Source organism: Malaya genurostris, chromosome 2, assembly GCF_030247185.1.
Source record: "Malaya genurostris strain Urasoe2022 chromosome 2, Malgen_1.1, whole genome shotgun sequence".
In the NCBI taxonomy this organism is placed as follows: domain Eukaryota; kingdom Metazoa; phylum Arthropoda; class Insecta; order Diptera; family Culicidae; genus Malaya; species Malaya genurostris.
In genome coordinates, this window is record NC_080571.1 from 156,001,383 (window position 1) to 156,022,442 (window position 21,060).

At 35.8% G+C, this 21,060-nt stretch overlaps 1 protein-coding gene across 4 annotated transcripts in view; it reads right to left on the bottom strand.

Moving 5' to 3' along the window:
• LOC131429748 (dynamin) overlaps positions 1 to 21,060 on the bottom strand; it is a 1,035,717-nt gene that overhangs the window by 659,468 nt on the left and 355,189 nt on the right. For all 4 annotated transcript variants that reach the window (XM_058594080.1, XM_058594078.1, XM_058594079.1 and 1 more), the window contains exon 6: positions 7,905 to 8,062. In XM_058594080.1, coding sequence (XP_058450063.1) covers positions 7,905 to 8,062 — 158 coding nt within the window. The remainder of the gene's footprint in view (positions 1 to 7,904; positions 8,063 to 21,060) is intronic.

A 21,060-nucleotide genomic window follows, 5' to 3' on the forward strand; every position in this document is an offset into this window, starting at 1 on the left:
TGCTTCTCATATACCAGTACCTTAAACACATTAATATACAAGTGTAATGTGTTATTCCTCGCTCAGAAAATATAATCTCCACCTACAGGTTCGACACTAAAATCCGCCAGATTCTCTCGATCCCCGTCCCTGTTCACCATCTTCATTGGAATTAACAAGATCTTTTTTTGTCACTAACTTTTTCGTTCCCCCTTCCCTGTTTCTTCACCATCTCAACTAATTAGATCTCTGTCGTTTTCAAACATTTTGTTCCCACACCCCCTTTTTACCACGTTTCCCACAATATATACTTTTTTTTTCATTCTCTTCCGTAACATCACCATCATCGTCCACGGAAGACCGCTCCAGTCGAAAACCAGCATGCGGGCCACCCGCCGGGCCTTCGTAGCCTGGGGGTGTTTTCCGCGGACCCACACGGACCGAAGGATGCGGCCAACATAGAAAATTGCCATCGCCATCTGGAATCATCTCATCCTAAATTCAATTCGCCGGCCACTACTGATCGCCAGCTGAAAGCTGGATTCTCGAGAATCCGCGACCCCGATACTACATTACATAATGATACTACTCTAGTTTTAAGTTAGACGATGATTAAGATTAGTAAATACCCTTGGTATCTTAGAGCTTAAGCAGTGTGCCTTAATATTATATTATATTATTGATTAAAAAAAATAGTACAATACCCCGACTTACTAAACCTTTTATACTCACAACCGATGCATCAGACGTAGGGTGAGGAACAGTCTTATCCCAGATAAAAGACGGAAACGACTTACCAATAACTTTCGCTAGTAAAACCCTTACCCCAGGTGAAAAGAACAATTTAACAATTTTAAAGGATCTAACAGGAATACGTTGGGTACGGTCAGAACAACCACAAACCGTTAGTATTTATATTTAGTATGAATAGTCCTACTTCTAAGCTCACAAGAATGCGACTAGACTTAGAAGAATTTGGTTTTTCATATTGAATATATTAATGGAAAAAGCAATGCTACGGCAGATGCCTTGTCCAGAATTATTAAAATCTCTGATGAGTTGAAAGCCATAAACGTATTTACTGTTAGCACAAGGTGGTCCATGTATAGAAAATTAAGTAATAATATTAATAATAGTAATAGTAATATCAATATTAATAACAATAACACTGACAGTAATACTGACAATAATAACAAAGTGACAAACGACAAAAACGACCTATCAACGACAAACGATAAAGTGACAAACGATCGTTATCTACAAATCTAGAAATCCGACCGAAACACGAACGCTACCTAAACTAAGAAAAACAATAGAAAATAACTATCTAATATTTGAGGGGCGGGTATAGAGTGATGGATAAGTCGAATAATAAGAATCATTGCGCAATAACCATACAATGTGAACTAACAAAATACATTGTGATAATACCCATACAAACCAAAGAAGCAAACACTACAGCAAAAAATCTAGTAGAAAAATTCATCCTAATATATGGAACATTTTTAGAATTGAATTCCGACATCAAACTCAGAACATCAATTTACGCCATATGAATTAGTATTCGGAAAAAGCCAGATTACCACCAAAAAAATTATCCAAACATAATTACACCCATGTACAATTTTTATCATTATGATACAAACTAGAACAATCCAACGCAATAGCAAAACAAAGACTAAGAGAAAGCAAAAACTTCAGATGCGAAACCCCAAATAACCAAATAAGTCCACTCCAGGAAAAAAAAACAGGATGAATAGTATATTTTAAAAATAAAAACAAGAAGAAACTCGATCCATTTTACATTGGACCATATACTATAATAAATAATAAATTTTAGATACAAATTGTGAAATTGAAGACAACAACATCGATCGAAAGTACACAAAAACGGACATACCCTATAACACATATAATGAGGAAAAATAAAATTTCACAAACAAAAAAAAAACACAAAAGAGAAAACAAAAAATTATTGCCAATGTAAGCTGTAAAATTCGGTTACCATATAAAATTAAAATAATTTTGTAATATACATTAATGCCGTTCAGGATTCAGTTCTTTCACATCGTAACATAATTCAACCAAAGAAGGGTTATTTAGCAGACCAATTTCAATTAATTATCGCTTAAATCGAAATCAAACCCAAAATTAAATTCAATCACTCAAAGTAATGCCCAAGCCACAAATCGCACCAGAACAATCTTAAACCATCCTAACGAGATGCATTCTCACGACATCCTCCTTATCATCACTCAAATCATAGATCCTTAAACCTACACGTACCTAAAAATTCCTAAAAGCAATTAACATATCCCACATACTGACTCCTTCCACCTATTATGTAAAAACTAGAGGTTAGCTAGAACAGCTAGGTTAACCGACCATCAACAAAATCCCTACGACGTCGATACAATTCACCTAAAAAATGCTAAAAGAACTAAAAAGAACTAAAAAGCCAAAATGTAACCGAAGTACGAAGGATATTCAATATTATCATTTAACGGAACCAAGCTACCAAAAAAATTTACATAGAACTAATTAGTGTCGTTGTTAGGCAATACTACCCTGCACCTCTACAAAGCTACCGATGTGGACAATTGGCTATGGCAGCAAGACATGTAATAAGAAGGAAACATGCCTGAACTGCAGTGAATAGCACGAACTTTCCCGCATTAACCCTTGCAGAAATAGCAGCAAATGCATAAATGGTTAAGAGAATCACCCATCCCGATCCAGAAAATGCCAATTCTACATAGCCGAAGAAAACATAGTCTAAACAAAGATCGACAGAAAATTGACCTACGTTGAAGCCAGAAAGCTACACATTCTGAAACAACAAACATATGCACTACGAGCAGCGAGAATACCGAATGACGCGAAAAAAACAAATAAACTGGAAAATGACATAACTGAACTCAGAACTCAATTTCGTACAAGAATGACACAAATAGTCAATAGTGAAACTGAAATGAAAAAACTAATACTCTAACTACAAGAATGCCAACGAATTAACGTCCAGGTCCTCACCAAAATGGAAATACTTAAGAAAAACACGAACAACTTGAGTAGATAATAATAGGGAACATAAGCACAACACAGAAACGAACCCTCCTCATCTTACCAAAACAAACCCGCAGTCAGTTACGAAGTACTGATATCCAGGATTACCCCCATCAGCAAGTTGAACAAAAACACCAAGTCAACCCACCGACCCAGTCTTCACTAGCGATAAAACAGAGTTCAAACGATGAATAAAACACCCCTTCTCCTCCCGAAGAGGAAGAAGAAAACCAAGGAATGTATCAATCTCCCGAAAGCGATGTAATGATACAATAAAAGGAAAACCTATAACAATGCAAGATTCACCGTACAAATAACATAAAACCGCTTGTTTTACAATGGAGCATTAACGGGTTGAGAAAATCGTTAGGTGAAATCCCACTGCATGGCTTGGTCATAATTACTTCCGGGAAATTGAGACCGAAAAAAACACCTACCAAACAGGAATAGGAATTCTGAATGGCATCCCATCCACCACCACAGATCACATACTCTACTAAAATAACGGTGGTTTCGATGTACCTGTCACAAAACATCCCCAACTCAACACAAACTTCGCAAGCTTATCGAACGAATCCACGGTTCCTTTCCAATTCTTGGGTACTTAAACACCCACTATGAGAGATATGGAGATGGGGATCACGCGACAGCAACTGGCAAGGGCACCAAATAATTGAAGTTATCGAAGACCACAACACAGTAACACTAAAAGACGAGAAAACCACGTTCATTCGTGGGAATTCAGCATCAGCAATTGACATTTCCATAACATTTCTCAATCGCCAGACTATGCTCTTGGAAGGTCCTTGACGGCATAGCCAACAATAACCATTTTTCCATCACCATCTCACACAACCAGCGCCCACCCAAATCGACCCATAGACCACGATGGATCACCGAACGAGCTAACTGGCCCGAATACGCACCTCTCGTATCCAATCCACTTAAATTTCGAACGGGAGTACAATGTCGAAGAGCTCGATCTAATAATGCACGAAGCCGCTGGTAAACGTCGTCACACCGGCATCGCTCACAATACCAACGGCGCCATCACGACAAACCCTATCAAAATGGCAACTATATGGGCAACTACTTCGCCTCACTATCAGCCAACAGTTCTCTACACCCGCCCTTCCTAACCAACAAAGCCAAATTAGAACAAACAACGTTTCCCCTGTCACCGGACAACAGTTCAACCTACCTACCGCAGGCCAGGAACTCCAGCATGTACTATACTCTGTACAAGGCCTATCATATGCAAACAGCATCAATGTACCCTTCAAACGCTTTCCCAAAATACTTAAAATCACGATCGATAAAAAACTCACCTTCAAAGATCTCTTCAAGAACATCACTAGGGACTGTGAAAGTCAACTACGGCTCATCAAAACAATAAGTTGCAGCCAACTTAGATGGAACTTAATCAACAGCCGAATATTCTATGGCATCACGTGTCTGAACCGGGACGTAATGCTAAGGACACTCTACAACTGCTCAATCCGTCTGGAAAACAACCTGTTACCAAGTACCCAGCTGTTCGCTGCCTGCGTGGAAACCGGAATATTACACTTTCAATGGCACGCTGATATCACCATTTACAAGAGAGCACTTGGCTTTATACAAGAAACAATAGGCAACTACCAGGCATTACTTACCTTTACCAGAGACTAGAGTAACAAAACAGCCAAAACTCCGCGCTAAGTTACACCAAGTGCGCCGTCGTGAATGGTTCACAAAGCCACCCCCGCCCAACCGTATTGACACTAGTCTAATTCCCACCCTCCGGGCAGGAGTACAATCAATCATAGTCCAAACCTTCTTCCACCGACTAATCGAACTATCCATGCCATCATCAAATATTCACCGACAGATCCAAACTGAACGAACAAGCTAGTGGAGCTAGTATCCACAGCGTAACATCAAACCACAACTTTAGGCTACATTCAACCTGCTCAGTTTTCTCGGTCGAATCCGCAGCAATCCTCCTGACACTTCTACAATAATAATATCTGATTCTCTGTCAGTCCTCATCGTTCTGAAAGCTGGCAACTCCCTTCACCCTACTATTCAAGCAATAGAGAAACTCTACAACGACCAGACACTGGCAGCGCTTGGCACGTCCGGCAACCACTACTTAACCAGAATGGTCTCTGCTACGGACCTCATCAGAAATCTCAACACAAAAACTACAAACCATTTCATAAGAACCTGGAGAGCATCAACTGGTCATATCCAAAGTCAAAGGTGAACCCAAAAAATGAACACATAGAAACAACTCATGCTCATATCATTTCAACCACCATCTTCCACCATATACAATGTTCAGGCTCTTCGTTGAACGCCCAACTTTCCCGAACTCCAGGAACGCGCGGTGTTAGAAAGTGGGCTGCGAAAGTGATATCCGGGTTGTAATTCAGCACCTCGAGGATAGAGATGGACGATCCATGGTGCCTGCGACCTACTCCAATGTCTGTAAAATGACCAATCAAGAAAATCTCTGTGAGCGGCACATTTCAAAACCTCAGCACAGTATAAGTCCCTTGCGAAAATCCACACAAAAGTATGAAATGCCGGTCTCCTAGAAGATCTATGATCAACACCGCAGCCCACTTCACAGTTATCAATACATCAAAAGTTTTCAACAGCATACCAGTGCGAAAGGAAGCCTCGAACGTAACCATCGTTGTCTCAACGAATATCTTAGAAGTTTTATCAATGAAGGACACGATGATTGTGACGTATGGTTTAACTATCATATATTTAATACGACAATTAGTCTTTGGAAATCGAAATTTGAAAAATCCGTAAATATTCAAGTCAATTTCCAAATGTTTTGAAAGTATTTATAATAATTATTTATAATTCTATGATTTATAACCATGAATTTTATTTATATGCGTTGAAATACAAATTGCAACTAGCATCAAGTAATGCAAAAATACTGTTGGAAAAAGCGAAAAAAACAAGAACACATAATCATCAATCATGTTCAAACCCGATAAGTATTAAGATAGAAGACGAAGTTTGGTTAAAAAGAGAGAGAAGACGAAAGTTGGACCCAGTTTATGCTGGTCCTAAATACAAATTGTCAAAATGATTCCACCGTGTAAAATAATCCTTTCCAAAGAAAGAACTTGAATGTAAAGATGAAAGTTAAGCAGCCACGAAATTTTATTCTGAGAGGTATTGGAAGTCAAACAAAAATGATTTAATACAATTCAATCATTTTTTCCCCTAGCTAGATGGTGTGACATGCGCATCACACATCGCACCGATTTTCTGTATACCGATTGCAGTCACCAATCCGACATCAGCATATAGCAGGTGTCGATGAACTACATAAACAACATTCCATTATACTGTGACTACGTTCAAGTCATGTGATCCTTGAATTACATTCGGCGTGTTAGTGCTGACTATGCGATTAATGCCTTACAGTACCTTAAGTAACGAAATAAAAATAATTGAATATTCATTTTTCCACTCTATAGAAAACCATAATCAAGAAAGGTTGTTTTTATTACAGCAGTTCAAATTGAGCTGCTTAGTGCAAACTTGAAGCGTTCAATCTGAACCGCTAAGAAGACGTAAAGTTAATGCTACTGCAAAGAAATTTTTATTTGGCACCGAAGTGCTACGTTTTTACTAACGTGCTGAACGAAAACGTTGTTTTCGGCGTCTACTGGCCGATTCAGGTATTTAGGGGTTATCTTATAACCGATTTTACATTTTATTACGTTTCGTCTTAGATTCGTCAGTGCAGAGCAGTTTAAATTGAAATCTTTAGTGCAAACTGAAACAGTTCAACTTTAATCGCTAAACAGGCTTTTCTACGTTATATTAATCGATTTGAGTTAACCGCAGCCAACCTCCTTTCTGAATGCGAAAAAAAGATCAACTAAAGATATAATTTGTAAAATAAATTGAAGTAAAACGGGTTAGCCCTTTAAATCCTGTACTGTCATTCCCATTATATGTACTTGGATCGCTGAAATTTTCTATGTAATATGGACTAATATAGATAGTTTGAATTGGATCTGCTTCTGGATTATAGATCAAATTTCGTTTGAATATTATGACAAGAAAACAAGGCTGAAATGGTTTAACGAATTTCCTGTAGTCATTAAAACGATATGCAATCGATTTGTTTTTCACATCATACACGCCCTTTCCAGCCTTCTGCAAGTACTTGAATAAATTGAATACAAAAAGAGAACTTGGGATAAAATGAACATGATAGCGTTTTGTACAGTCCTTCTAAATACGCGGAATCGTTTTTCCAGACCATTTTAGAACGAAAAAAAGCTGACAGTATTACGTCCCAAAAAAAAACCTTTGCGTTCTTGGTTCATTTTTCCGCACTGTACATTGCTGCTACCCTTCAAGATTCTATGAATTTATTAGATGACGAATGCATTTGCGAAGAATGGCATCCAATGATCTTGGCTGTATGACTATTCAAACCAATTCCTGAAGTGAATAAATGAATGCCGAAAGAATGTATAAAATGAACATGCACGATGTAAATCAATTGAGAAGAGTGTGTTTGTAGATTCGGGTTCTCCACAAGTATTGCTTATTCATTTTCACCCTTCGCGGTGAACAGTTCAACGTTATTAGAGATGGGTGTGAGTTATCCAAGAAGTTCGCACTGAAGACGGATAAATTGATTGGTTATACGAAAAATGTATGCAACATAGGCAAAGATTGGTTCTTCTGGTGGAATTTTTACAAAGCGAAACTATTGAGCAATCGCCATGAAATTTTGAATATATGTCCATTTAAAGGGTGGTACATGAGTAATACTTGTAATTCTGCAATCTTGTAAAACCCAAATAGTACACTATCATCGAAATACTTACTTTGCAAATCCAATGAAGTCTTCATGATTTGTATTCATATAAGCCAGCTCATAGTCAATCATCAACAGCAGCTGTTCTTTTGCCCGTTGCTCACATTGCCTTATGTGAGTAGTAATAATGCGCTCCGTTTCATCTCGAAGTCGAGGATAGCGGGCCATCTGCAAAATAACATTAGACGTATTTATGGTAAATCGGAAACATGGTAACATCGAGGAGATGTTCACAGGTGTTTAGAGAAAACTACAATTTTTCACTGGTCCATTCCATTGCATTGTCACTATACCTAGATTTCTAGCGGAAAAACCTAGAGATGCACTACCCTTATCGACAAGCAATCCACTGCTCGACTCTGTTTTGTAGTAATAACATTACTCCGCCATATCTTAGAAAGTACACATGCTTAACACGTGCCTTTTAACCCTTTCACGACCATAAGATGTGATGGACGAAATATGTCAGTACAAGACAAAATCTTAGCTATTGGGTGTGTAAATTAGGAGAATATCACCAGGAAAACATAGCAGGGTGCATAAGTTCCCTATAATTTCATGGGAAATATTTTTCCCTATGATTGTTAGAAATAAATAAAAGAAGAGTTAGGTTTGATGTATCGTAATTTAATTCATTGCTTTAATTGCTTTAATTATCAGAATGGTAGAATAAATAGTTAGTTATGGCATTCTATGAAACGATTTCATGTACTTGTGGACGTTGCACATAACACACTTATCATGTGTTCTATTTTCTATACGTCATTTTGCACAATCTTTTTAGTGCAATAAAGATTGATAGTTCTTTTTACTTATTCGTTCAGAAACACATTTGTCGCCTTGGAATTAAGTTTTCTTTAACATTCAGTGAAAAAACATCGATTTAATAGTAATTGAAGAATAACTATAACGATTTTTATAGAAGGGAAACATATTTCCCTTGAGCGTTAAGGGCTTCAATCATTTACAATCATTCTAACGAAACTATCATTTACATAATTTCTATTCTTATGTAACATTTACGACATCATTTATGACTGGAGCAACGACCTACCAAGGTAGCTCAAACCTTTGCGTTCTTTGCCATTGCAGACTTTTGTGCCTGCAACAGCATGCGAAAGCATTATTTACAACATTTAAAAACATCCGCATGGCAAACTGTCGCGTGTCTAGCAATTGGTTGTTTTCTAAAAAGGCGGTGAGACGACGGTTGACGATACGTTTCATCTTCTTCCCAATGCATGCAGGACGGACGGTTAACAATACGTTTCATCGTCTGCCTTTGACCGTTTCTATTGTGAGCAACAACGTCTCTACGGTTTACTACGGCAGGCGGTCGACAACTACCAAAACAACCGAACCACGCTCACCACTATTACCCGACTGAAATCGGAGATGCTTCTTTTTTTTATTTTTTTTTAAATAACTGTTTATTGGAATATGAGTTAAAATTAAATTATTAAGATTTAAATTAGGTGTTCAGCCATAAGTGGTGACTTTTCAGCCCTATTATATATATATATATATATATATATATATATATATATATATATATATATATATATATATATATATATATATATATATATATATATATATATATATATATATATATATATATATATATATATATATATATATATATATATATATATATATATATATATATATATATATATATATATATATATATATATATATATATATATATATATATATATATATATATATATATATATATATATATATATATATGATTTGGTTATTACCATGAGGACATTATTTGCTTCCGCAATTCTGATATTTTTGTGTAGGGAAAATTCTAAACCTACTTGTATTGTGTAATGGGGTAAAGGAACTTATATACTTACTTACTAATTAATACAGAGAGCGAATCGATTCAATTGAAGATTGCATCGATTTTTGTCGGAATTTGCTTATGATATTATGTGACATTACATCTAATGGTTCTATATTTGTGAGTCTGTGTAACTCATTTGTACTAAACCAGGGAGGACGCTTAAAAATCATTTTCAGAATTTTATTCTGAATCCTTTGAAGCGTTCCTGGTGGAACAACAACTTGACCAAATTGGTACTGCATATAGCGTGGCTGGTCTGAAAATTTGTTTATAAATTAACAATTTGTTTTTTAGACAGAGCTTAGAATTTCTGTTTATAAGAGGATATAAACATTTAATATATTTATTACACTTTGCCTGGATTCCTTCAATGTGATCCTTGAAAGTGAGTTTTTTGTCATACGTTAAACCTAAGAATTTAGCTTGATCAGACCATGCCAATTCCAAGCCATTCAATTTGAGAATGTGATTATGCTTTTTCTATGCCTAGAAAAGCAACTCCAGTCGATAACCCAGAAGATTTATTTGCTTTTATCATGTTCGTTACTCTGACAAGTTGATGAGTAGTTGAATGTTCATGACGAAAACCAAACTGCTCTGGTAAAAAAATTGAATTCTCATTTATATGAGACATCATTCTCAACAAGATACTTTTTTCAAGAAGTTTATTGATAGAATAAAGTAAGCTAATTGGTCGATAACTTGATGTTTCTGCTGGATTTTTATCAGGTTTCAGGATAGGAATTACTTTAGAGTTTTTCCATCTTTTTGGGAAGTAAGTTAATAAAAAACACTTGTTGAAAATTTTAACCAGGAGTCTCAAGGCAACATCGGGAAGATTTTTAATAAGAATATTAAAAATTCCATCATTACCAGGAGCCTTCATGTTGTTGAGTTTCCTAATAATTGATTTAATTTCGTCAAAATTCGTCTCAATAATGTCATCGTGTGATAACACTTGGGTTGAAATATGCTCATATTTCAGTGAGACTTCATTTTCAATAGGACTCACAACGTTCAAATTAAAATTGTGTACACTCTGAGCAAGTTTTTGAGCTTTTTCGCCATTTGTAAGAAGTATTTGATTTCCTTCCTTGAGAGCAGGAATTGGTTTCTGAGGTTTCTTAAGAACCTTAGAAAGTTTCCAGAGAGGTTTAGAATATGGTTTGATTTGTTCAACTCCTTTAGCAAAATTTTCATTTCGCAAAAGAGTAAATCTATGCTTAATATCTTTTTGTAAATCCTTAACTATGTTTTTCATAGCAGGATCACAAGAACGTTGATATTGTCGTCGACGAACATTCTTCAACCGAATGAGCAGTTGAAGATTGTCATCGATGATAGGAGAATTTAATTTAGTTGGAGCTTTGGGAACTGAAAGATTTCTTGCTTCGATAATGTAATGATTCAAATTATCAATTGCTGTGTCGATGTCCGCAGAATTTTCTAAAATAGTTTCATGATCCTATCATGATCTATGATAGTTGAATATAGAAGTAATAGGATTAATTATAGCTTCGTTGGAAAGTCTGAATGTTACAGGAAGATTATCTGAGTCAAAGTCAGCATGTGTAATCGGTTCACTACAAATGTGACTTTGATCCGTTAGAACCAGATCAATTGTAGACGGGTTTTTCACGGAAGAGAAACAAGTAGGATTACTGGGATGAAAAACTGTGAAGTAACCAGCTGAGAATTGATTATGAAGTATTTTACCATTACTGTTATTTTGCCTACAATTCCACTGGACATGCTTAGCATTTAAATCCCCTATTACGAAAAATTTCGGTCGATATCTTGTGAGTTTTTGCAAATCGCCTTTAAAGAAATTTAATTGTTCGCCGGTGCATTGGAATGGCAAATATGCTCCAGCGATGAAATAAATTCCATGAACGGTTTCAACTTCGATTCCCAAGCTTTCAATAACTTTAGTATTGAAAGAAGGTAAAATTCGATGTTTAATTTGCCGTTGGACAAAAATGGCAACTCCACCACCCATTCCAGTAAACCTGTCAAATCGATGAGCCACATAATGTGGATTGCTTTTCAATTTGACATTTGGTTTAAGAAAAGTTTCTGTCACAATGGCAATATGAATTTTGTGAACTTTGAGAAAATTATAAAATTCATCTTCACTCGATTTCAAAGATCGAGCATTCCAATTTAAAATATTCAAATAATTATTTAACATCACTGTTAATTTTTAAATTCATTATTATATTATTTGCAAATTTCCATCCTATTTGAAATGCTTCAAAAAGTGATGAAGTCGAATTCATTTGGATGATCATTTGAAAAAGTTGATCTTGTAGGTAGATCATTTTATTTTCAGTTATATCGCCTAAATCGACTTCATTTAAAGAAGCGAATGGCATTGAAGGAATATTTGTAGGTAGAGTGCCATTAGAAGAAGATGATTTGGCCGGTCTACCTATTAATAAATTGTTTTCGTTAGAAGATGAACTGCAAGGCGGTCCTGTGTTTTGATTATTTACATTAGAAGAAATAGGTGGTAGATTTCTACCTAATATACCAGCATAACTGACATTAGAAGAAGATGATGACGAGGTCGATCTACCTGTCAATAAATTGTTTTCGTAAGAAGACGAATTGGCAGGCGTACCTATTTTCTGTTTTAAATTCGAAGAAATAGGTGCCTTAGAAGAATTAGGCGTGGCATTTGTAACGGTTTTTTGATTTTCAGGTATGTTCTGTAAATTTAAGGTCGTTGATTTGACTTGTTGTCTAAGCGAACGAGCGTTTAAAATTTTTCCCCTGACAGGACATTTCAAATAATTGGATTTATGATTTCCATTGCAATTTGAACTTCCGGGAGAAAAGTAGAAAGCTCAGTACGGAATGCTTTGAAGTCGGAAATCATCACCGTCACTGGTGGCATAGATTGTTGTTTCGTCCCAGAACGACAAGCATCCAATTTGGGAATTTTTGAAGAATTTTCTTCTATGTCGCTACAATCGGATTCAGGAAGAATCTCGTAAATATTGTTAGACGGCATAGGATCAACGGAAGGGAAATCCGTCCGTTGTCTTTTATTTTTACATTCAGATTTTATAAGATCGTGAATGTTATTAGAAAAATGTTGAATAACGGATTGTGATTTATTCCGTATTGAATTATTTTTAGCTTTAGGCTTGTTGCCTTTCCGGTTGGATGCAGGCAGTTTTGAAATGAATGGAATTTTGAAGTTTGAATAATAGTTCTTTGAATAGCTAACCTTAAAAAAGGCTGATTAATTTCTTAGCCACTCTAATATCACTCTTTGTATCACTTAGTCACTCTAATATCACTCTTTGTATCACTTAGTCACTCTAATATCACTCTTTGTATAGCCTTGAGAAAGGCTGACTAATTGTTAGTCTTTAAAAAGACTGTTAGTGATTCAGGTAGCCTTGAAAAAGACTGAAGCTTCGAATCGATGAAACTCTAGGTAGCCAGAAAAAATTTCCAGGAGCCAAGAGCTATATGCGTGCGGTGCGAACGACTGTTCAACACCGACTGAATCGGAGATGCTTCTGCATCAAAGAAGATTCTCTGAAATGTTTGTGCGTAGCAACGAATCGTACATCGCAGGAGAACCGCTTTCGAATTATCAACTGGGAGAGCGAATGAAACGGAAAACAATCATCAAACACCTTCGGAATGAGAGAGATGAAGTAATCGAAAACGCCATCGCCACACAGTGGTTCGAATCAATAAAAACGTGGACATAAATCAGTAGCTGCCAAACCGTTCTTTTAATGCATATAGTTGCTTTGAAGAAATTATTTACAAATATATACCGCGTAATTTGATCCTATCATTAATTGCTCATGGCCTACTTTGACAAAAAATGTAACCATAACTTTTTTTTCTGAAGAGATAGAAACTTTTTTTCTTCTACAAAGTTTTAGAACTATTAAAAATAATTTACTTTGTCAAATATACCAAAAGTCTAGGTCGCACCGTTTCGGATATACAAAGCGTTTTTATGGCAACCCCCTTAAAATCAGTTTTTTATTCATAAATTCTTTCGAATTATTTTGATATGCATACTTTGTTTGGAATAAATTTATAAAATCGCATATTTTTGTTGAAGATAGTGCATAGGTTTGTTCTTTCCTGGCAAAGTTATGCAACATTTTACCTTTTTTTACCTAGGATAAAACCTTGCATCGAAGCGAAATATGCAACTTTATGCAGCTGATTTTTACAAAATTTGTAGGAAAAGATGTGCCCAATATCATAAAAAAAAGTCTTTTCAAAGTTTGAATTATGGCAACCCCCTTAAAACTAGTTTTCTAGTCATAACTTGTTTCGTGTTATATTTTTATTCATACTTCGTTTGGAATAATTGTAGAAAATATGAAATTTCATAATTTTGTAGAAGCTAATGCATAAGTTTATTCTTTTCTGGAAAATTTATGCATAATTTTACTTCTTACCTAGAAAACCTTGTGCCGAAGCGAAATATGCAACTTAATGCAGCAAACTTTCATAATACTTATGGGAGAACATGTACCTTATCAATTTTTTTTCCAATGAAAATTTCTTGAGTAATATTCGTGTGACTCATTTTCACTACGGCCATGCTGAAACAATGAATGGTTAAGAAACAGAGGGCGCACAGTGGTCCAAAACTGGAAAAAGACGGTCACAAGTCTGTACAGACTTTCACTGATTTTTAAGAGCTAACGTGTCTTCGAAGAAGTTTTATAAAATTATATAACGCTTCTTTTGAAAGTAGCACCTTAATTTTTGTTAAGGGGGTAGTACCGATTTCGAAAAAAAAATAATTTTGTTTTTGACGAAAAATTTTTTTTCTGTCTCATTTCAAATAAAAAAACATCTCAAGTATTTTTGCTATGAATAATGTAAAAAAAAATATTTTTTGAGATATTCGCTTTATTTTAAAAACAGTTTTTTTGGATTTACCTACGTAGAATTTATCTCTATTACCTAAGTATCTACTACAAAGTTAGCATTTAAATGAGTAACTTTTCCCAATTTTTACAATATGTCACTTAGTCGCATTGCATTCGATCAATCAGTATCAGTCACGCTATCGTCCGAGTTTTCCGTATCGCTAATTTCTTGTTCTGTTGTAAGTTCTAGCATATCAATTGCTTCCAGTGACAATTTCTTTCCAGTTTTGATAGGTTTGTAATAAATATTCGAAATCAGTTATATTTTACAGGCTGTTGAAAAAAGGCTTTGTGTGAAATACCCCATGGATTATTACTATACATGCTATGCACGAATGCAAATATATGAAAGATATTTCTATCCTATTTCCGACTACCAGTCTGGACGCGCGTAAACACGCATAAACAAGTTCATGCTTGCACGCGCAGCTTAAGCAAATTGTTGCGATTTTTATTTTGTTACTTTTTACAATTGACAATATTAGAATAAATCTAAGTGGAACTAGATGCAATTTTAAGCCTTTTCAAATTTAGTTTTGATTATTGAAAATCCGAAAAATTATCAAAACTTCAACACATATTTAAAAATTGGAAAAATGTTTTCTAGACAAAATATGATAAAGTATTGTTAAAGTACAAACCTTTACGAAGAGATTTCATGTTTGAACGTGTAAATAAATTGAGTTATCGCGAAGCAACACGATTTTTTAGACGAGATGTTGATCGGGCGATGCTCACTGCAAAAGTGAGTTGCAGAAATAGCAGACGCGTGGCGCCCTTTGTTTCTTAACCATTCATGGTTTCAGCATGGCCATAGTGAAAATGAGTCACACGAAGAGTACTCAAGATATTCTCATTGGAAAATAAATTGGATAAGGTACATGTTCTCCTATAAGTATTATTAAAGTTTGCTGCATTGAGTTGCATATTTCGCTTCGGTACAAGGTTTTCTAGGTAAAAATAGGTAAAATGATGTATAACTTTTCCAGAAAAGAATAAACCTATGCATTACCTTCTACAAAATTATAGGATTTTATATTTTCTACAATTATTCCAAACGAAGTATGCATAAAACAATAACACGAAACAAGTCATGACTAGAAAACTAGTTTTAAGGGGGTTGCCATAATTCAGTAATTAAAACTAACTTTGAAAAGACCTAAAAAAAAGTTCCAACGAGTTCCACTTAGATTTTTTTTATGATATTGGGCACATCTTTTCCTACAAATTTTATAAAAATCAGCTGCATAAAGTTGCATATTTCGGTTTAGTGCAAGGTTTTATCCTAGGTAAAAAAAAGGTAAAATGTTGCATAACTTTGCCAGGAAAGAACAAACCTATTCACTATCTTCAACAAAAATATGCGATTTCATAAATTCTAAAATTATTCCAAACAAAGTATGCATAACATAATAACTCGAAAAAATTTATGAATAAAAAACTGATTTTAAGGGGGTTGCCATAAAAAAGCTTCGTATATCCGAAACGGTGCGACCTAGACTTTTGGTATATTCGACAAAGTAAATTATTTTTAATAGTTCTAAAACTTTGTAGAAGAAAAAAAGTTTCTATCTCTTCAGAAAAAAAAGTTATGGTTACACTTTTTGTCAAAGTAGGCCATGAGCAATTAATGATAGGATCAAATTACGCGGTATATATTTGTAAATAATTTCTTCAAAGCAACTACATGCATCAAAAGAACGGTTTGGCAGCTACTGATTTATGTCCACGTTTTTATTGATTCGAACCACTGTGCGCCATCCAAAACCACATGGCCCAATATTTCACTGACCTGTACGCACATAGCCAAACCGAGGAAGTAGGAAACAACGACACATTCCACTGCGACAGAGTCATGCGCGAACAGGATGCCATGAACGAAGCTAGCATGAATGAAATCACGACAGCCGAAATTTTGGCTGCAATTCGTACTAGCGTATCCAGAAAATCACCAGACCCAGACGGTTTACCAAAAGAATTTTACCTGCGCACATTCGATATAATGCACGAAACCATCAACTCTAACTTTCCAGCTCAGTTCGTCGACGGAGTGATTGTATTAATCAAGAAACGCGGTGCGGGTGATACGGCACGTGCGTACATTGGCCCTGAAAGATAAAATCGCGCAATTGATTGCCAACAAACAAAGTGGCAAATTAGTGTCATTTGATCTCGATCATGCGTTTGATAGAGTAAACCATGATTATCTGTTTCGTACCATGGGTGCGCTGGGTTTCAATACATCTCTAGTTGAGCTACTTGCTCATATTGCTTCAGCTTCTTCATCCAGGCTACTAATAAATGGACACCTCTCCTCGCTCTTTCCCATTCAGCGCTCGGTGCGGCAAGGTGACCCTCTTGCGATGCTACTATACACGATACAATTAAATCCATTACTGCAGAAACTAGAACAAGTGTGCGGAATAAACCTAATCGTCGCATACGCATACGACATCAGCGTCATTGTCAGGAATGCAGACCAGCTGGATGAAATGCGAGCTTCATTTAGACAATTTGAGTGTGTGGCAGGCGCCCGTCTAAATGAAGCCAAAACAATAGTGATCGACGTTGGTGTGACGATGAATCCAATAACAGTACCATGGGTTCGCACGGAAAGTAGCATCAAAGTTCTTGGTGTGACATTTACTAATTCACTACGGCAAATGGTATCACTCAATTGGGATAGCATCGTGACGAACTTCGCTCGAAATGTATGGATGCACTCACTGCGCAGCTTAGTCATGCATCAAAAAGTTTCATTACTAAACACTTTTATTTCATCAAAATATTGTACATGTCTTCAAATGTTCTTCCAACAACAGCACACGTGGCTATGTTGACAGCTACCATGCGTTCGTACCTTTTCCGTGGATCAAGTGCGACTATACCGATGCAACAATTAGCTCGCAAAATTGAAGAGGGTGGACTAAAACTGCAACTTCCGGCGATAAAATGTAAGGCTTTGCTAGTAAATCGTCTTCTTCAAGAGCTCGAATCCATTCCATTTTACTCCTCCTGCATCAACCAAATCAATACTCGCAGAACAATATCTCTAATAAACTTTCCCTGCCTTAAACTGTTCATTGACCACATTCAATTCCTTCCCTTCCAAATCCGCTATTATCTCTCCACCGATCTAATTCAGCGTCAATTGATTGAGCGTACTGACCGTGCCTGAATAGAAAATGCTAACCCACACGATAATTGAAAACGAATATGGAGAAACATTTCATTGCGTGAGCTACTATCTACACAGCGCAGCTCCCTGTACATGTAGGTAAATCAAAAGTTCCAGAATAGACGCCTACAGCACATCATGGGACGTACGGATGGAGAAAACTGTATTCACTGCACTGAACCAGTCGAAACAATACAGCACCAATATTTCGGCTGCCGTAGAGTTGAAGACGCTTACGCACTGTTTCAACAAAAGTTACTAGCAGTGACTAACGGACAACACATCGCGGAAAATGATTTGCAAAGGCCCGCGCTAGAAGGAGTACAAAAAACAATTAGAACAAAGATACTTAAACTGTTAACGTGCTACGTCACATCCATCCAGAATACTGTAGATGATAGGGTATATCTAGATAATTTGAATTTCAATCTTCAAATCGTGGTTTTATCAAATATTAACGATGATTTTTATTATACATTTTTTCATGAAAATGACAAATAAACGTACAAATTTTAAAAAAAATTATTTTATAGACAAAAACCTTTAAACGCGTTTTCTTCGAAAGCAGGTTTGGAAGTCCGTGTCAACAATTCAATAAATTAAAAAAAATCGGACAGAAACGTTGGGGTCTAGAAAAACTTCTACTCTAGCTATGCTGCTTTGATTTGTTCACTTCTGATTTTGATTTTTAAGAAGCGTTCTCGAAAATACCTCTTCACCGACTTATTTCTCAATATTTTTCTACGAAAAAGTTACAAAATGTTGTTCGAATGATGCTTTTTTCATGCAAAACATTTGAATTTATTTTGTTGCACGATAATTCTAGAAAAGACCCTTGCAATCCTCTTCCCCCCCCCCCTTAAGGTGAAATGTAGCGGAATGCGCGCGTAGCGTTTTCGATCAATTATTCAAAAACTAGACCGATTTTCGAAAAACTAAAAACACTTAAGTTTTCGAAATTAAATTTATAACAACTAATTATTCTTAGAATTTCACATTTCACTTTAAAAACAGAATTAAATTTAACTATCGTTCCGAATTACGTTCAAGATCCAACTCAAACTTGCAGAGACCCGAAATAATCCAGCCCCTTTAACAAAATGAATGAATAAATGCACTTAATCTGGCAGCCAGCAGGAAGACGTGACAGCGCTTCTTAATTTCGTTCATCATGGTTTCAACGCAACGATGAAAATATGTTTCACATGTACACATTCTGGAGTAGAGAGCGAGATGTGAGATAGGAGAATACACACTAACTGTATTATTGCATCTTTTTAGAGTTGTGGACTTGCAGTTTGATCAAGGAATACTACATTCAGTACCCTATCCACAAATATCAAGTTGCATTTCTAAATGCACTTTCGGATAGTGCAGATGTTTTCGGATGGAAAAGTACAATTCGCACTATGTCTTTTTTTAAGACTTTAGTTCTTATCGAGCAATCACGCTGATCGGTTGGTTTCTCTATAATCTCCGTTAAGCGTATCGAGTATACCAAACAAGGCGTATACAGCCTTTAGATCGAAAAGTCTCAAGTTTAGTGGAATCCCTACGGTAAATAGTGCCCTTCCATCCAGCAAATTGTCGGCCTCTATAGTGCGGCACTTATAGGCCTTTTTATAATTATAAGACAAGAAAAGCACAACAGAACGTGCAGAGAAGTGCTTTCGCAGTGGTAAAGTGACGCCAATTGCTCCCCATTTTGTAAAAAGCTGATAACAAGTGTGAGTGAGGATTGTCTAACTTTCCCCCTTTGAGGATAGCTGTAGTAGTGTTTGCAAACAAACCATTTAGGGTAATGGTTTATTTGTAAAAAAATTTTGGCTGTTCTTATGGCTTATGGTTCTTACAGTCGGACAGTTTAATAGCTCGATCTATTAGTGCAATTGCAGTGTTGCATTTGTGTTAATAAAAACTTTCGGACTCGATGTCTAGATAACTCCCATTAGATTGTTTGGGTAACCATATCCGTTCGATGTGATCGTTGTTGCTGAACAACATCATGTCGAGGTATTTGAGTTTTCCATCTTCTTCATTTTCAAAAGTAAACTGAAGGTCACAATGAAAACTATAAAAACGTGCTTAATCCAACTAGCAGTGAGATGATACCTTTTCCATCAATCCGCATGTGTTTTTTGCATGAATATTCATCGGTGTTTTAGTATTCATGACAATGTTTTAATGACCGTCGTTTTAAGCGGCAATTTGAGACTTCAATCGTAAATCGGAACGAAATTTATTCTAAGCGTTTGACAATCGATTGAACATTCCATAAGATGTTGAAGTAAGTTCCACTTTAGAGTTTTTCGCCAATATTTACGGTACTTCCAGAGCCGGTATTCAGCAACCAGCATAACCCACAAATATTTGTATTCCCATAAATTAATATGAGGAATAAATTGCAATAGTTTTGAGTCTAGCTGTCATCATCTTAATTGGTTTGAATTTCAAAAACTCAACCTGTAATTCCAGATTCGGAACTCATCTTTGGATAAAATTCATTAATTTTGTATGGGATCCTTAATTTGAGTTTTTATTTTTGAAATTCGATTTGGCCTGATTTGAGAAAACGATTGATCAGTGAGAAATGATTTAATACTGTAACCGGAATTCGAAAATCGGTGTAGCGGAAGTCACTTAAATTCACCTGAGCAGCTGTATTGTTTACATTTGATTCAAAATGTTTGAAAATCAATGTAGACATCTTCAAGAAATCGTAGTGCGAATAAAATTTTTGGGATAGAAAAGTTGGATCTGACTAAAAGCAAAATGTGTTATAGGATCTTAAGACCTTTCATTTGAATCTTAGTGGGTAATCTACGAGAAAAATGAATTACATTATTTTAAATTTATTTCACATATCATCCAGTAGTTCAGGAACCAGAAGTCAAATCCAAATGTAATTCAGGAACCTTGTTTGGGAGCATACGACTTTTCATATGAATCTGAGTTTGTAGAAAACGGTTGAGTCATCTTCGAGAAAATTGAGTGAAATTATTTGTCACACACGCATTTGCTGATCTCGACGAACTGAATCGAATGGTATAAGGGTGTTATGTTCTTCCAACATTTTTTGCTTTAAGTAGTTTAAATAAATACAATTATGGAATAACTTTCAACTTGAAAATGCTGCCATCATCTGGTTTACATGTCATATTCGAATGATTATGTAGTCAAAAATGAACCATGCTAAAATGGTCCG